Here is a 13325-nt window from a genome sequence, read left to right as displayed (position 1 = left end):
TCACCAGCAATCCTGGATGATGGGGACCAGAGAATAAATGAAAAGGCATTAGCCAACAAAATTCTGGCTTTAGAGGACAGTCAGCTGATATACATGAGGGTCTCCAGTCTGCGAAAGAGTGCTGGGAGGCTTTGATTGAATTGAAACTCTTTATTGTCATTGTATGTATATACACAGAATACATACAACAAAATTCACGTAATACCCAGAGACCAAACACATGCTGACACAGAACCCATTTGCTGCGACGACCTTCTGATTGACTGTTTGGCACACCTGCCCGCCCAGGCTCTAGGCTGTCCTTTCTTCCCTGCGTTTTCCTTCTCAGGTGCTTTGCACAGCACAGCTGAGTGCCGCTCATCAGCTGGAGCAGGTGAACGGTTGCCAGAGCCGGTAATTTATAAGTAGTCCACACGCACGCGCAGCGCATGTCTGGTGCATACGCACGCAAAGCACATGCTCCCCAAACCAGTTGTTATGCTGGTAGGATCCCACCCCTGGCTGGGTGATGACCTCTACAATGCCTGTGTGGCCCGAGGTACACCGAACCACCTTACATGAGTGGTATCTCACCGCCGAAGAAGCTGAGATCAATATGGCCAGAAACCAGTACCAGGTGGGCCGAGTGTGGAAGAAATCCCCACCCTAAGGAAAGCAGGAGCCTTTCAAACTGCAAACCACATTTGCTCCAAAACCTTCACCCTATTTCAAGTGTGGAAAGGAGGGTCACCGAGCTGCAGAAAGTCGTTCTAAAATACCCACCTGGAAACTAGAACGCCCATCGGGGGGAAAACCTGTGAAAACTGGCCAGCATGGGAAGGGGGCTTACCTGAGAAGCAGGGAAACTGCAGAGTTTCAATCCCCTCCCCTCCTTGGGGATGAAACTCTGGCATCTCAGCAGGAGGAACCAAACTCATTTGGAAGTGATCCAGAAGATGAGCCACTGGTAAGCAAACTAATTGAACCACTTACCCTCCTCCCCTTAAGACTGTTTATTCCCAGCCAGGACAGGGAGATAAAAAATCTCTGTGTTATTGGACTCAGGGTGCACCCGCTGTTTAATCAGCCCAACCCTGGTAGGAAAATTTGGGATTAACTTAAGAAAGCTGAACCCCCCCCCCCCCATCATTTTTTGCCAACTAGATGTGTCAGTAGCAGGGGGAGAGCCAGCTTCTTTTGCCACTGAGCCCCTACAAATAGGCATGGGTAGCCACAAAGAGATGCTTACTTTATAGTAGCACCTGGCATGGAATGGCCGCTAGTCCTGGGCCTTGCGTGGCTGAAAAAATGGAACCCCAGAATTAACTGGAAGGAAGGCACCGTAAGATTTCAGATGCACGTGACTTTTGCAGAGAATCCATCTAAAGTCATGGGGGGGGCAGAGCACCGAGAAACAGCAATGCCTAGTTACACCATGCTGACCTAGGGCATACCAAAAGAATACAAAGACTTGGCTGAGGTTTTTAGTGAAAAAGCCTCTAATGAGCTTCCCTCCTACTGTTCCACTGACTGTGCAATAGAAATCCTACCTGGCGCCAAACTCCCTAAGCCCAAGATGTATAGCATGTCCCCGAGGGAGCTAGAAGAACTGGGGGCATTCATTGAGAAAAACCTAACAAGGGTCGAGCCAGCCCAACCAAAAAAAGCAGCCCCAGTATTGTTTAGAGGAAAAAAGATGGCTCAAAACATCTCTGCGTGGACTATAGAAATTTAAATACGATCCGTGTGGAGAACATGTAGCCTTTTCCCCTTATGAAAGACATGCTAGCACACCTTGCTAAAGGAAACTTTCTCAAAGCTGGACTTAGAGAGGTTTACTACCGAATCAGAATAAGTGGAAAACTGCATTTAACACTCCCTTTGGGTGCTACCAATTCAAAGTGCTCCCATTGGGACTACAGCCCCCCAGTGTTTATGCAACAAATAAATGAAGTGCTACATGGCCAGTTTTTAACTAATTTATTCATTTATGCAACTAATGAAGACCGTTTATATAAGGGGGTCCTGGTTTACCTGGATGAAATTTTAATATATACCAAAACAAAAGCAGAACATGTAAAACTGGTCCGGGCTGTCTTAAACTCCATTCAGCCAAACTTTATGCTAAACTATCTAAATATGAATTCCACCAAGAAAAAAATAATTATTTGGGGTACCACATCTCACCCCAGGGCATAGAGATGGACCCTCAAAAAGTACAGGCTGTGATTGATTGGGCACCACCTCGTATGCGTAAGCAGTTACAAAGTTTTCTGGGATTCACCAATTTTTACCACCAGTTTATTCCCGCTTTCCCCCAGATTGCTCTCCCCATTACCAACCTCCTGAAGATGAAAGGAGGGGGAAACTGAAAACCGAAACAGCCTTTGAACTGGACAATGGAATGCTAAGTGGCATTTGAAAAACTTAAATGGCCGTTCTCCACAGAACCAATCCTAAAGCACCTAGATACAGAGAACCATTTGTCAAACAAGTGGATGCTAGTGATGTGGCAGTAGGGGCGGTTCTGCTTCAAAAGAATGAGCAAGACCAACTACAACCGTGAGCTTACACCTCCAAAAAGTTCAATGAGACTGATCAAAGATGGGACATTATGCAGTCCGTTGGGCGCTTTTAACTTGGAGGCATTTCCTAGAGGGAAGCAAAATCCCTTTTGAGATCTAGACTGATCATAACAAACTAGAAGCCCTCATGACCTCAAGGAAACTCTCCCCAAAGCAAGTATGATGGGCTCAATACTTTACATGATTTGATTTTACTCTTAAATAACTCCCTGGAGGAAAAAAAAAATTCTGGTGGTTGCACTATCTAGAAAGCTGCAATACAATAGTGCGAAGCCAGACATAATCAAACCTATATTAAAAACAATCAACTGGCCACTAAAGTAATCACCAGATCCTAGGCAAAACAGGAAATGTTAACTGACAATGCCACCACTCAAGCTTTTAAACAAGCACTAGTCACCAATGAATAGTTTTTGAGCCACAAATCCAGCGGTTTAATGAAAAATGACTTAGCTTGGATGGGAGGGAAGTTGTACATTCCAGCTAGCCAGAGACTGGACTTAATGGCAAGGTACCATGACACATTAGCTGGACACTTTGGATTTGCAAAGACTTTACACCTAATTAAAAGACAATTTTGGTGGCCATCACTAAAAAAGGACATAGAGAGCTATGTAGCTAGCTGCCCCATTTGTGCAGGAGTAAAAAGACATCAGGGGAAAACCCCGGGACTTTTACAGAAGATAGCCGAACCGTCAGCACCCTGGAGAGAGATTTCTATGGACTTTATTGTAGAACTGCCAGAAACTGCAGGAAATATTGTTATTTGGGTCGTGGCAGACCTGTTTTCAAAACAGGCTCATTTTATACCTTACCAAAAGATCCCCACGGCTAAAAGCCTAGCCAAATTATTCCTAGTACACATTTATCACCTTCATGGAGCCCCACAAAGGATCATTTCTGATGGAGGGGTCCAATTCACACGAACATTTTGGAGGGCGTTCCTAAGCTTACTTGGCACCACCCAGGGCTTAACCTCCTCCCATCAACCCTTGCACTAGCGGCCAATCAGAGAGAACTAACTCGGTGCTAGAACAATATCTAAGATGTTTTATTAATTATCAACAAGATAACTGGACTGAACTTTTGCCTTTTGCTGAGGTTGCATTCTGTACACTTGAGTACTGGTTTTATCCTTTTTAGAGTAGCAACAGGCCTGGATTTCAGTCCCATGTCTGAATCACCCACAGAAAAACCCACCATCCCCTCACTTAAGGAGTGGATGGATATTTTACAAAATACATGGCCAATGGTTAGATTAGCACTCAAGGAAACTAGAGAGGCTTTTAAAACTCAGGCTGACAAGAAAAGGATGGAATCCAAACCTTTCCATATTGGAGTTAGAGCAGGGATCCCCAACCTTTTCGACGCCGCGGCCCGGTACCGGCATCAGCTGGGCGCCGCGGCCCGGTACCGGCATCAACTGGCGCCGCCATCTTTTTTGACGAAAAAGTGCTTCCGGTGACCTCACGGGAAGCACTTTTCATCAAAAGATGGCGCCAGCGCTTCTGGTGAGCTTTTCGGGTAAAATGGCTTTCTACCGGAAAAGCTCACCGAGCGCGTAGCGCCCCATCTTTTGATGAAAAAGTGCTTCCGGTGAGCTTTCTACCGGAAAAGCTCACGGAAGCACTTTTTACCAAAAAGATGGCGGCGCCAACAACCAGCGGCCCGGTAAGAGTTGTTCCGCGGACCGGTATCGGTCCGCAGACTGGCGGTTGGGGACCCCTGAGTTAGAGTATACTTATCTATTAAATTCTTGCAATCATTACAGCCATCAAAGAAATTAGGGCCAAAGTTCATTGGATCTTTCCCTATCACTAGGATCATCAATCCAGTGACAGTAGAACTACTCCTTCAAAAAAAAACCACCCACTTTCTTAAGTAAGAAGGAGAGGCAATCCTTACAATTGGGCTGAGAGAGTGTGATGGAGATGAAAACTGGCCCTGTATTCCACTTCTTCATATTTGTATTCTCTTATTGCTTCTCAGAAACCTACAAGCAAGTCTTCTTCTATTGGCTTTCCAAAAACATTTTAATGTGGTTTTGAAAAGCCAGGTGTTATCACCACAATTTAAATGAAAAATAATAAAAAAAACAGAAGTCTTGAAAGATCATCAAACCTTATGAGAGCTTGGCACTCAAGTGCAACATTTTGAGAGATTTTGCACTACGATTCTAATTGCTCCTAACATTTTAGCAATCTCACAACAGTGCAGGGAATTTTGGAGGGTGGTGTTTCTTGGGAAATCCAAATAAAATCCCAGAGTTTATTTCTAGTATACCAAAATTCATTTTAACAATAAACAATACATTAGTAATTTGCTGATTTAGTTCAATGCACTTCCAGGGGACTTTAAGAGACACCCCCCCTCACCCAGTGTCAAAGTCACATCACCAGAATAGCTGGGGCCAAATGTTTTGACCTGGGGTTGTAAGAATGGGGGATGGAGCAGGAGGTGGCTGCTGGCAAACTGATCCCATCCTTATCATTCCATCCTTCAAAAATGAATCCCCTCACCACAGATTTAATTGCTTGAAAGGGACAGCGTTGCCTGCAATTCTCATTACTGGGAGAGGTTGCATGTTGCTTCTGGGTGGGGGAGGCTCAGTCACCTTACCCAGTTCCCCTCCACTGTTTCTCTCTCTCTCTCTCTCTCTCTCTCTCTCTCTCTCTCTCTCTCACTCACTCACTCACTCACTCACTCACACACACACACAGGTTTGATCGCTGTGCAGCCACCTGCCCTGTTGCTGATCTCTCTCTCGATCTCTCCCTCCCTCCCCCTTCCTTCTTTCCTTCATTCCACTGCTCACGGCAGGAGCCTGCATGGTGCGTTGTGTCATTGCATGCATGAGCGGTGTGCCTGGTGCAATGAGCCATGCAGCATCCTGCTGCAAGTGGTTGCCAGCAGCTGCAGAAGTCAGGCAGCAGTGTGATAAGTGTTGGGGCATGGGAGGCCTGGCTGCAGCGGTGCTAAGGTAAGTCTATGCGGGGTGCATGGAGCAGCTCCACCCCCTCTACCCCGCCCTAGCTTGATTTTTATGCCTATACCTTGCACCACCTTCTACAATCAGTGTGTGGGGCTTAATTAGGGCTTATTTTCAGGGTAGGGCTTATATTAGGCACAGGCTTGTTTTGGGGGTAAGTTCCCCTGTATTTTGGGGAAAACACAGTACTTGTCCCAGAGTAGAATCCTCAAGGCACCCTCCAATTTAACCCTGTGTTATCTTCACTAGCTAGTTCTGTGTAATAATCACCAACCTGATTGCTTGAGATCACCTGCAGGAGAGCAGAGACATTGAAGGACAACACAATGATGTCATCATATAAATTATGTCATATGCATTGTTTGCATGGTAGCATTGGGATGTCAAGGTGGTTCCCACCAGATGTTTATGATTGCACTGGTAGCCAAGAGTCTTTGCCTGCCCTGCCCATTGTTTTTTATGAATTGGATCCAATTTCCACAGGTGTGCAGCAAGGCATGGGAGCATTGCTGAGCTCTATGGAGGGCAGGTGAAAGCCCCCCTTGAGACCAGCGCTTCCCCACTGGCCAATGCCAATAAGGCAAGTTTTGAAACCCTGCTTGGTGCTTGAATAAATTGCCTGCAGTCATTTGGGGACCCCATGTGGTGAGGGGTTACTTAATGATTTGCATTTTTTGCTCTTTTAGGGATTCTGGCCTACAGGTGCTCTTGGGTGAGGCCTAAAAGGAAAAGGAGACTTACAGGTACCTGACTGGCAAGGCTCAGGTTTGCTGCTGTGGCTTTCTTCTTGCTGTTGGTGCTGTTGATATTATTCCCAGCACTGCTGTTGGAGGTGCTGCCAGTAGAATTTTTCCTTTTTCTCCTTTTGGTGGTGGGCTGTCTTGCAGGCTCTGCTGTGGGAGAGAAAAGCCTGAGATGCAACACAAAGGCCTATGCAGAGAATTGAAGGAGCCTGACTGCCATGCATGAGTCTGCACCCTCTTGATTTTGTTAAAAGGGGACAGGCACAACATTGAAAAAAGGGCTAACTATTGGGAAAGTTAACCTGAGTCAAAAAGCACGTATAAATTAAGAAGTAGGAAAAAGAAGGAACGGTTATTTATAGTTTGGCATCCATGATACAAAAACAATGCTCTGCTATATGCTATTCTGTAATTCAGTATAGATTGTGTTGTATTATAGTAGTGTTTCCCAACTTTAACAACTTTCACATATGTGGACTTCAGCTCAGAATTCCCTAGTCCAGGGGTCCCCAACCACCGGTCCACGGACCGGTACTGGTCCGTGGAACAAGTCCTACCGGGCCGCTGGTTTGCTGGGCGCCGCCATCTTTTTGATGAAAAAGTGCTTCGGTGAGCTTTTCGGGTAGAAAGCTCACCGGAAGCACTTTTTCATCAAAAAGATGGCGGCGCAGCTCGTGAGCTTTTCTGGGTAGAAAGCCATTTCTACCGGAAAAGCTCACTGAAAGCTCGCCGCTCATCTTTTTGATGAAAAAGTGCTTCCGGTGAGGTCACCGGAAGCACTTTTCATCAAAAGATGGCGGCGCCATATATGCCGTACCGGGCAGCGCCATAAAAAAGGTTGGGGATACCGGGCCGCGGCATAAGAAAGGTTGGGGATCACTGCCTTAGTCAACAATGCTGGCTGGGGAATTCTGGGAGTTGAAATCCACATAACCTTGCCAAGGTTGGGAAATACTGTATCATAGTAATAGTATTTTACAGTCCTTGCACAAAGTTGCTTGCCACAGTCAACTGAGCAAAAAGAGGAGACAAATTGCTTAGATTCATAATGGGCACTGTCAAGAAACTAGATTACCTTAGCTCAGAGTCAGAATAGAAACTTTACGTCCATTCACTTTGCCCTGTAGAAGTCAAATAAGTCCTGAAGTGGGAAGGTCAGAGAAATGCATTGAATTAAAAATATTTTCTACCAGAAAGATCTCATAATGGGTGTACATAGGGTTGGAAAGGACCTTGGAAATATTCCAGTCCAACCTCCTATCCAAGGCAAAAGTCCTACCATCTTGGACAAATGGTTGCCCAATCTTTTCTTGAAAACTGCCAGCAATGGAGCACCTACACAGTTGGCAGCCTATCTATTGGTTGCATGTAAACAAGCGCATGGCCTGAGCTATAATGTAACAACATTCCTTAAATTGTGAAGGCCTATAGTTATTGGATACTAAAATACAACAAGATGATAATCTGAAAAGATTTGAATCATTAATAGTATAAAATGGCTATAATGGATTATTCAACAGGCTTTGGCAAATCTTTAATGCTGCTGCAGCTACATTTAGTTATTTGTTATCAAATCTTGCTAGACCATTCATAAAGGAGAACATCAATCTACAATAGCAAATGAAAGACAAAACATGAAAACGGGATTAAAATAGCTAATTGTGCTACATGGCTGACTGAAGAGATAGCCAAATGATGAAAACAGTGTTGTGACAGGACACATGAAAGGGATGGAGCTTGCCTTTTGAGGGAGTGGACATTGCTTTCATCATTTGGATGAAAGGCATCTATGAATAGGGCACTTCAAAACATTTGCATGTAAACATGGAAAAGATGTACATATTTAAATATATAAATATACCCTTCTGGAACCCATGGCAACCTGAGAAACATCATGAAAGAGGGATCTGCTTGCAGGAGCAGAGGACAGAATAGCTGCCCTTCTGTTTCCTCCTCTCTTCAGGACATACCAAACATCAGGCAACATAAAGATCAACTACATCTGGTGCCACATGGTAAATGAAAGGTTAAAAGGCCCACCTGGAATACTTCTCACCCTTCCTCATGGTAAGACCAATGTTGCCTAAGTTTGACTTCAGACATAATCTAAAAGCTTCAGACTCAACCATTTTTATCCCAGATGTTCTTGACTCTGCATATTGCAAAACATCTTGGGAATGTCACCTACATACTTTAGGAATTGTGCATTTTGGGCAACCTCCACAATGGCTGTCATGCTAATTTCCAGGCAAGTTGGGTTTCCATACCTCTTTTTAGGGTGTAAGATTACATCTGTACATGATCCAGAAGTCCTTCATGCAACTAAGAAGATGGAAAAGTAGTTCCAGGTGCTAGGCAGAACATATTCTTTGCATTATATAATGCACACCATTTGTACAATGGCAATCATCACGTGTCAGATCTCTCTTTCCCTATCTCCGTCTCATAGAAATGCTCACATCTAGGAATCCAATAATTCTATTGAAACACTGATTTAGAGTGAATATCTGCAGAATAGTCACAGGACTTTTAGTGGTATTCCATGTTCTTAAATTCTTATTCTTTCACTCATTTAGAATCAGAGACCAGAGAGAATTCCTACCTGGAGGTGCCACCATCCGCTGCCATTTTTGAAACAAACATGTTTTCAAGCAGTCCCGAGGACTTAAATTATATGTTTTATGTCTTGACATTAGTTCTTGCATTGGCTCCAATATTACACACAACTGCAAAGAAGGAACAGAAAAAAAAACATTTCTGGACATTTTAAGATTCAACCATTTCTTTTGTTGCTTTCCAACTTCCTATTTTCCTGCCACGCACAGAATTATGAATATAAATTGTAATTAATAGGAAATTTCCTAGTTTTAGGTTTTAAACATGGAAAGGCTCATTATTTTGCTGGAAATAAATATGAAGTGAGTAGTATAACCTTTTAGTTGTTTGGATTTTAATCAGATCAATACATTCGCACTTCTAATGCCTGGGGAAGGTTTACAAAGATCTCTCCAATGTATGGTTGCCATCACAATCCCTGTTTCCCACTAATCAAATGTTCCCTACCTCCATTTCCCCATCCTCCCCCCCCCCCCACCCCGCAGCTAACCCAGGAGCATCAAAATTCTGCTCTTGTGTTGTGAAGGTCCTTGGCATAGAACAGATATGTTAAACTCAAGGGCCACAGGCCAGATCTAGCCCGCAATGGGTTTAGATCTGGCTCACAGGGCTGCCCTGGAGACAGCAAGGGGCTGGTCCCCTGTTGCCTTGGACCCGACCTGGCACTCCCCCTGGGTGTGCACACAGGAGGTGAATGTGCAGGGGCTTGTGGTGCCCAGCAACAGCTGCAACTCATTGCCCCCTTGGCTGCTCATTGGTCAGCAGCAACGGCCAGCTGGATGTGAGCCCAAAATGTCCAATAAGTTGTGCTTGGCCCCATCCTGCTCCACACTCATGCACCTTGGGGCCCCACAGCCAGGCCACCCTGCCCCACCACCTGCCTTGCCTTGCTCTGTGGCAGTGGCCCTGGCAACAGCAGCCCCATCCAGCAGAAGCCCCACTGCCCATTCGCTCTCCTTCAGCCTTTGAAACCCGTGAGCCTGGAGGGTAAGGGGGCCAGGGCTGGGCCAGACATCAGGGTCCCAGTGCCCTGGCAGCTCAAGGGCTGGGTGGCCACAGCAGTTTCTATGGGAAGAGGGGAGCGGGAAGGAAGGAGGAGAAAGAGGAGGAGAAAAAGACACCACCCAGGTACAACAACAGTGGCTAGGAGCCGCTGCCACTGCTTACACCATGGAGGCAGGATTGGTTGAGGGAGTGGGAGGAGCAGAGGCAAGCGGTGGGCTTTCAGTTTGGCATGGAGCGTTGCAGAAGCCACTGTTGCCACCTGCCCACCAGCTCCCAGGTGGTGCTTTCTATGCGGACTACAGTGTTGCCACATTGAGCAGGAGGGGGACGGACTCTGCTCTCCATCTCCTAAATTCCAGCCCCTGCTTTGCTTCTTTGTTGACTGGGGTTTACAAGGAAGTCTATCCGACTAGTTGCCTTTGGGGCCTTGGTCCTTCCAACTCACTCCTGGTTTGCAGAGTTGAGGTTACTGCGCTTCCCATATTGCAGAGGAGGCCACAAGAGTGGCAGGAGCCCAATCAAAAGGCGAGTTCAGTTTTTGTTCTGTCTGTTGTTACCTCATGTGGGATTTGATGCCCTGAATAAAAAAGAAGCCTTTTCATTAAGGCATTGTCATTCAACTCTTACTTACTTATCAAATTGAGTCTATTTACTATATTTAACATGATAAATATAGTAAATAGCACAAGCCAGTTACCTTAAGCAGCAGTTGTGTGAGATAGTTTATTTTGAGACTAGTTCTGGGCTAAACCCTGTCTACAGTTGTGTTACAATTTTTAAACTGTGTTTGCTTGAGATGTCTAATCCCTCACATTTTCCCCAAGTCATTTTATCACCTCCAGACATCAATGAAGTACAGTTCATGTATTGAGTTAGTCCTAGGCTTTATATGGAAAGCTGAAAAGTTTGAAGATTTTTTTTGTCCCCTTTTGGTTAAAATTGATTTTTTTAAAAGTACTTATGACCATTTACGACATTTGCAGCATCCCCTTGATCGTGTGATCAAAATTCAGATGTTTGGCAATTGGTTCATATTTATGATCGTTGCTTTGTCCCCAAGGTCATGTTTTTATTTTATTTATTTTATTTGGTTTGTCAGTTGCTTACAAGATAATAAGTATAAGTAAAAACATAGTTATGAATACATGGATACATATAAGAAAAATAAAAGAAACAATAGGACAGGGATGGTAGGCATGTTGATGCGCTTATGCACGCCCCCTACAGACCTCTTAGGAAAGGGGTGAGCTCAATAGTAGAAAGTCTAAGGTTAAAGTTTTTGGGGTTTGGGGAAGAAACCACAGAGTCAGGTAGAGTATTCCAGACATTGACCACTCTGTTGCTGAAGTTGTATTTCCTGCAATCAAGTTTGGTGCGATTAACCTTGAGTTTGTATCTATTATTTGCTCTTGTGTTGTTATGGTTGAAGCTGAAGTATTCATTGACAGGTAAGTCATTGCAATATAAGATTTTATATACTATACTTAGATCGGACCGAAGGCGGTGTATTTCTAGCTTTTCTAGGTCTAGAATTTCAAGTCTGGTGGCATAAGGTATTCTGCAACGAGTAGAGGAGTGGAGAACTCTTCTTGTGAAATATTTCTGGACTTTCTCAACTGTGTTAATATCAGATATGTAATGCGGGTTCCAGACTGATGAGCTGTATTCAAGTATTGGTCTAGCAAATGTTTTGTATGCTCTTGTTAGTAGTGTGATATTACCAGAGAAAAAGCTATGTAGGATTAGGTTAACAACTCTTAATGCCTTCTTGTCTATGTAGTTACAGTGGGCTCTAGCACTTAGATCATTAGAGATGAGAACTCCAAGGTCCTTGACAGAGTTTGGATCATCAACAAGGTCTTGACTATTCAGCTTGTATTTTATTTTCTGATTTTTTTTGCCAATATGTAAGACAGAGCATTTATTTGTTCAGATTTGAAGTTGCTATTTGTTTGACCATTCTGATACATAGTCAAGGTCTTTTTGAAGGGTAGCAGTATTGTCTGTGGTGTTGAATAGCTTTACATCATCAGCGAAGAGAACACAGTTGCTCTTAATATGATCACAGAGGTCATTTATGTAGAGTATGAAGAGAGTTGGTCCTAGAACACTGCCTTGGGGGACACCACTATTGACAGGTACAGAATTTGATAGGACACTCCCAATTTTGACCATTTGTTGTCTGTTTGACAGGAATGCTTCTATCCAGTTATGCAGGTGTCCAGAGATACCATAAGATTTTAGTTGTAGGAGTAGTTTGTCGTGTACCACTGAATCAAAGGCTTTACAGAAGTCTATGTAGATTGCGTCTATTGCTTTGCCCTGATCGAGTTGCGTAGTCCATACGTTTTTGCAGTGTAAGAGTTGATCCCCTTTTAATAAGCAAAATCAACGGGGAAGCCACATTCACTTAACAATTGTGTTACCAACTTATCAACTGCAGTGATTCACTTAACAACTGTGGGAAGAAAGGTCGTAAATTCACTTAACAACAGAAATTTCGGGGTCAGTTGTGATCATAAGTCGAGGACTACCTGCACACTCACCTGGCCATTTGAAAGCAACCACAATGCTGACGCAGCCCTCAATGAAATTGAGTTTGACACCACTTGGCATAGAAGAACAAGAACACAACAAACCATGCCTGTGCTATCTCCACTTACTTTAAAGATCCAAGGAAAGAACGGCAAAGTACCAGAGTACCCAGATTTTAATTTTAAGAAGACAGTGACTCTCCAAGATCTTTAGGGGCTTCTCCAAGAAGGGTGATATGATCTTCCAATATCTAATGGGCTATCACAAGAGAACAGGGTAACAATCTATTTTCCAAAGCACCTGAGGCAGGACAAGAAGTAATCAATGAAGACTAATCAAGGACAGAATCAACCTAGAACTTAAGAGAAATTGCCTGTCAGTGAGAACAATTAATCTGTGGGATGACTTTCCTCTAGAAGTTGGAGGTTTTTAAGAAGAGAATAGATAATGTCTGGAATGGTACAGGCAGTCCTCAACCTATGGCCATAATTGTCCAAAATCTCCATTGTTAAGTGAGGCATTTGTTAAGTGAATTTTGCCCCATTTTATGACCTTTCTTGCCTCTGTGGTTAAATGAATCACTGCAGTTCATAAGTTAAGTAACCCGGTTGTTAAGTGAATCTGTCTTCCCCATTGACTTTGCTTGTCAGAAGGTTGCAAAAAGTGATCATATGACCCTGGGGACACAGCAACGGTCATAAATAGGAACCAGTTGTGAAGCATCTGAATTTTGATCACGTGATCATGGGGATGCTGCAAATGTTGTAAGTATGAAAAATGGTCATGAGTCACTTTTTTCAGTGCTGTTGTAACTTTGAGCGATGACTAAATGAACTGTTGTAGGTCGAGGACCACCTATATAGGGTTGAGCTA

General features: G+C 44.0%; 1 protein-coding gene across 2 annotated transcripts in view; it reads right to left on the bottom strand.

Annotated features, from left to right (window-relative positions):
- Nucleotides 1–13325, bottom strand: part of LDB2 (LIM domain binding 2) — a 121383-nt gene that overhangs the window by 1673 nt on the left and 106385 nt on the right. Inside the window, exons 6-7 of one of the 2 annotated variants that reach the window (XM_026678831.2) lie at nt 8899–9022; nt 6295–6446 (exon numbers count right to left, since the gene is read on the bottom strand). In XM_026678831.2, coding sequence (XP_026534616.1) covers nt 6295–6446; nt 8899–9022 — 276 coding nt within the window. The remainder of the gene's footprint in view (nt 1–6294; nt 6447–8898; nt 9023–13325) is intronic. The other variant, XM_026678832.2, reaches the window with a different exon arrangement.

Source organism: Notechis scutatus, chromosome 4 (assembly GCF_049901735.1).
Source record: "Notechis scutatus isolate UNSWTSFEM ecotype Mainland chromosome 4, rNotScu1.2, whole genome shotgun sequence".
NCBI lineage: Eukaryota > Metazoa > Chordata > Lepidosauria > Squamata > Elapidae > Notechis > Notechis scutatus.
This window is presented reverse-complemented; position numbering and strand designations above follow the sequence as displayed.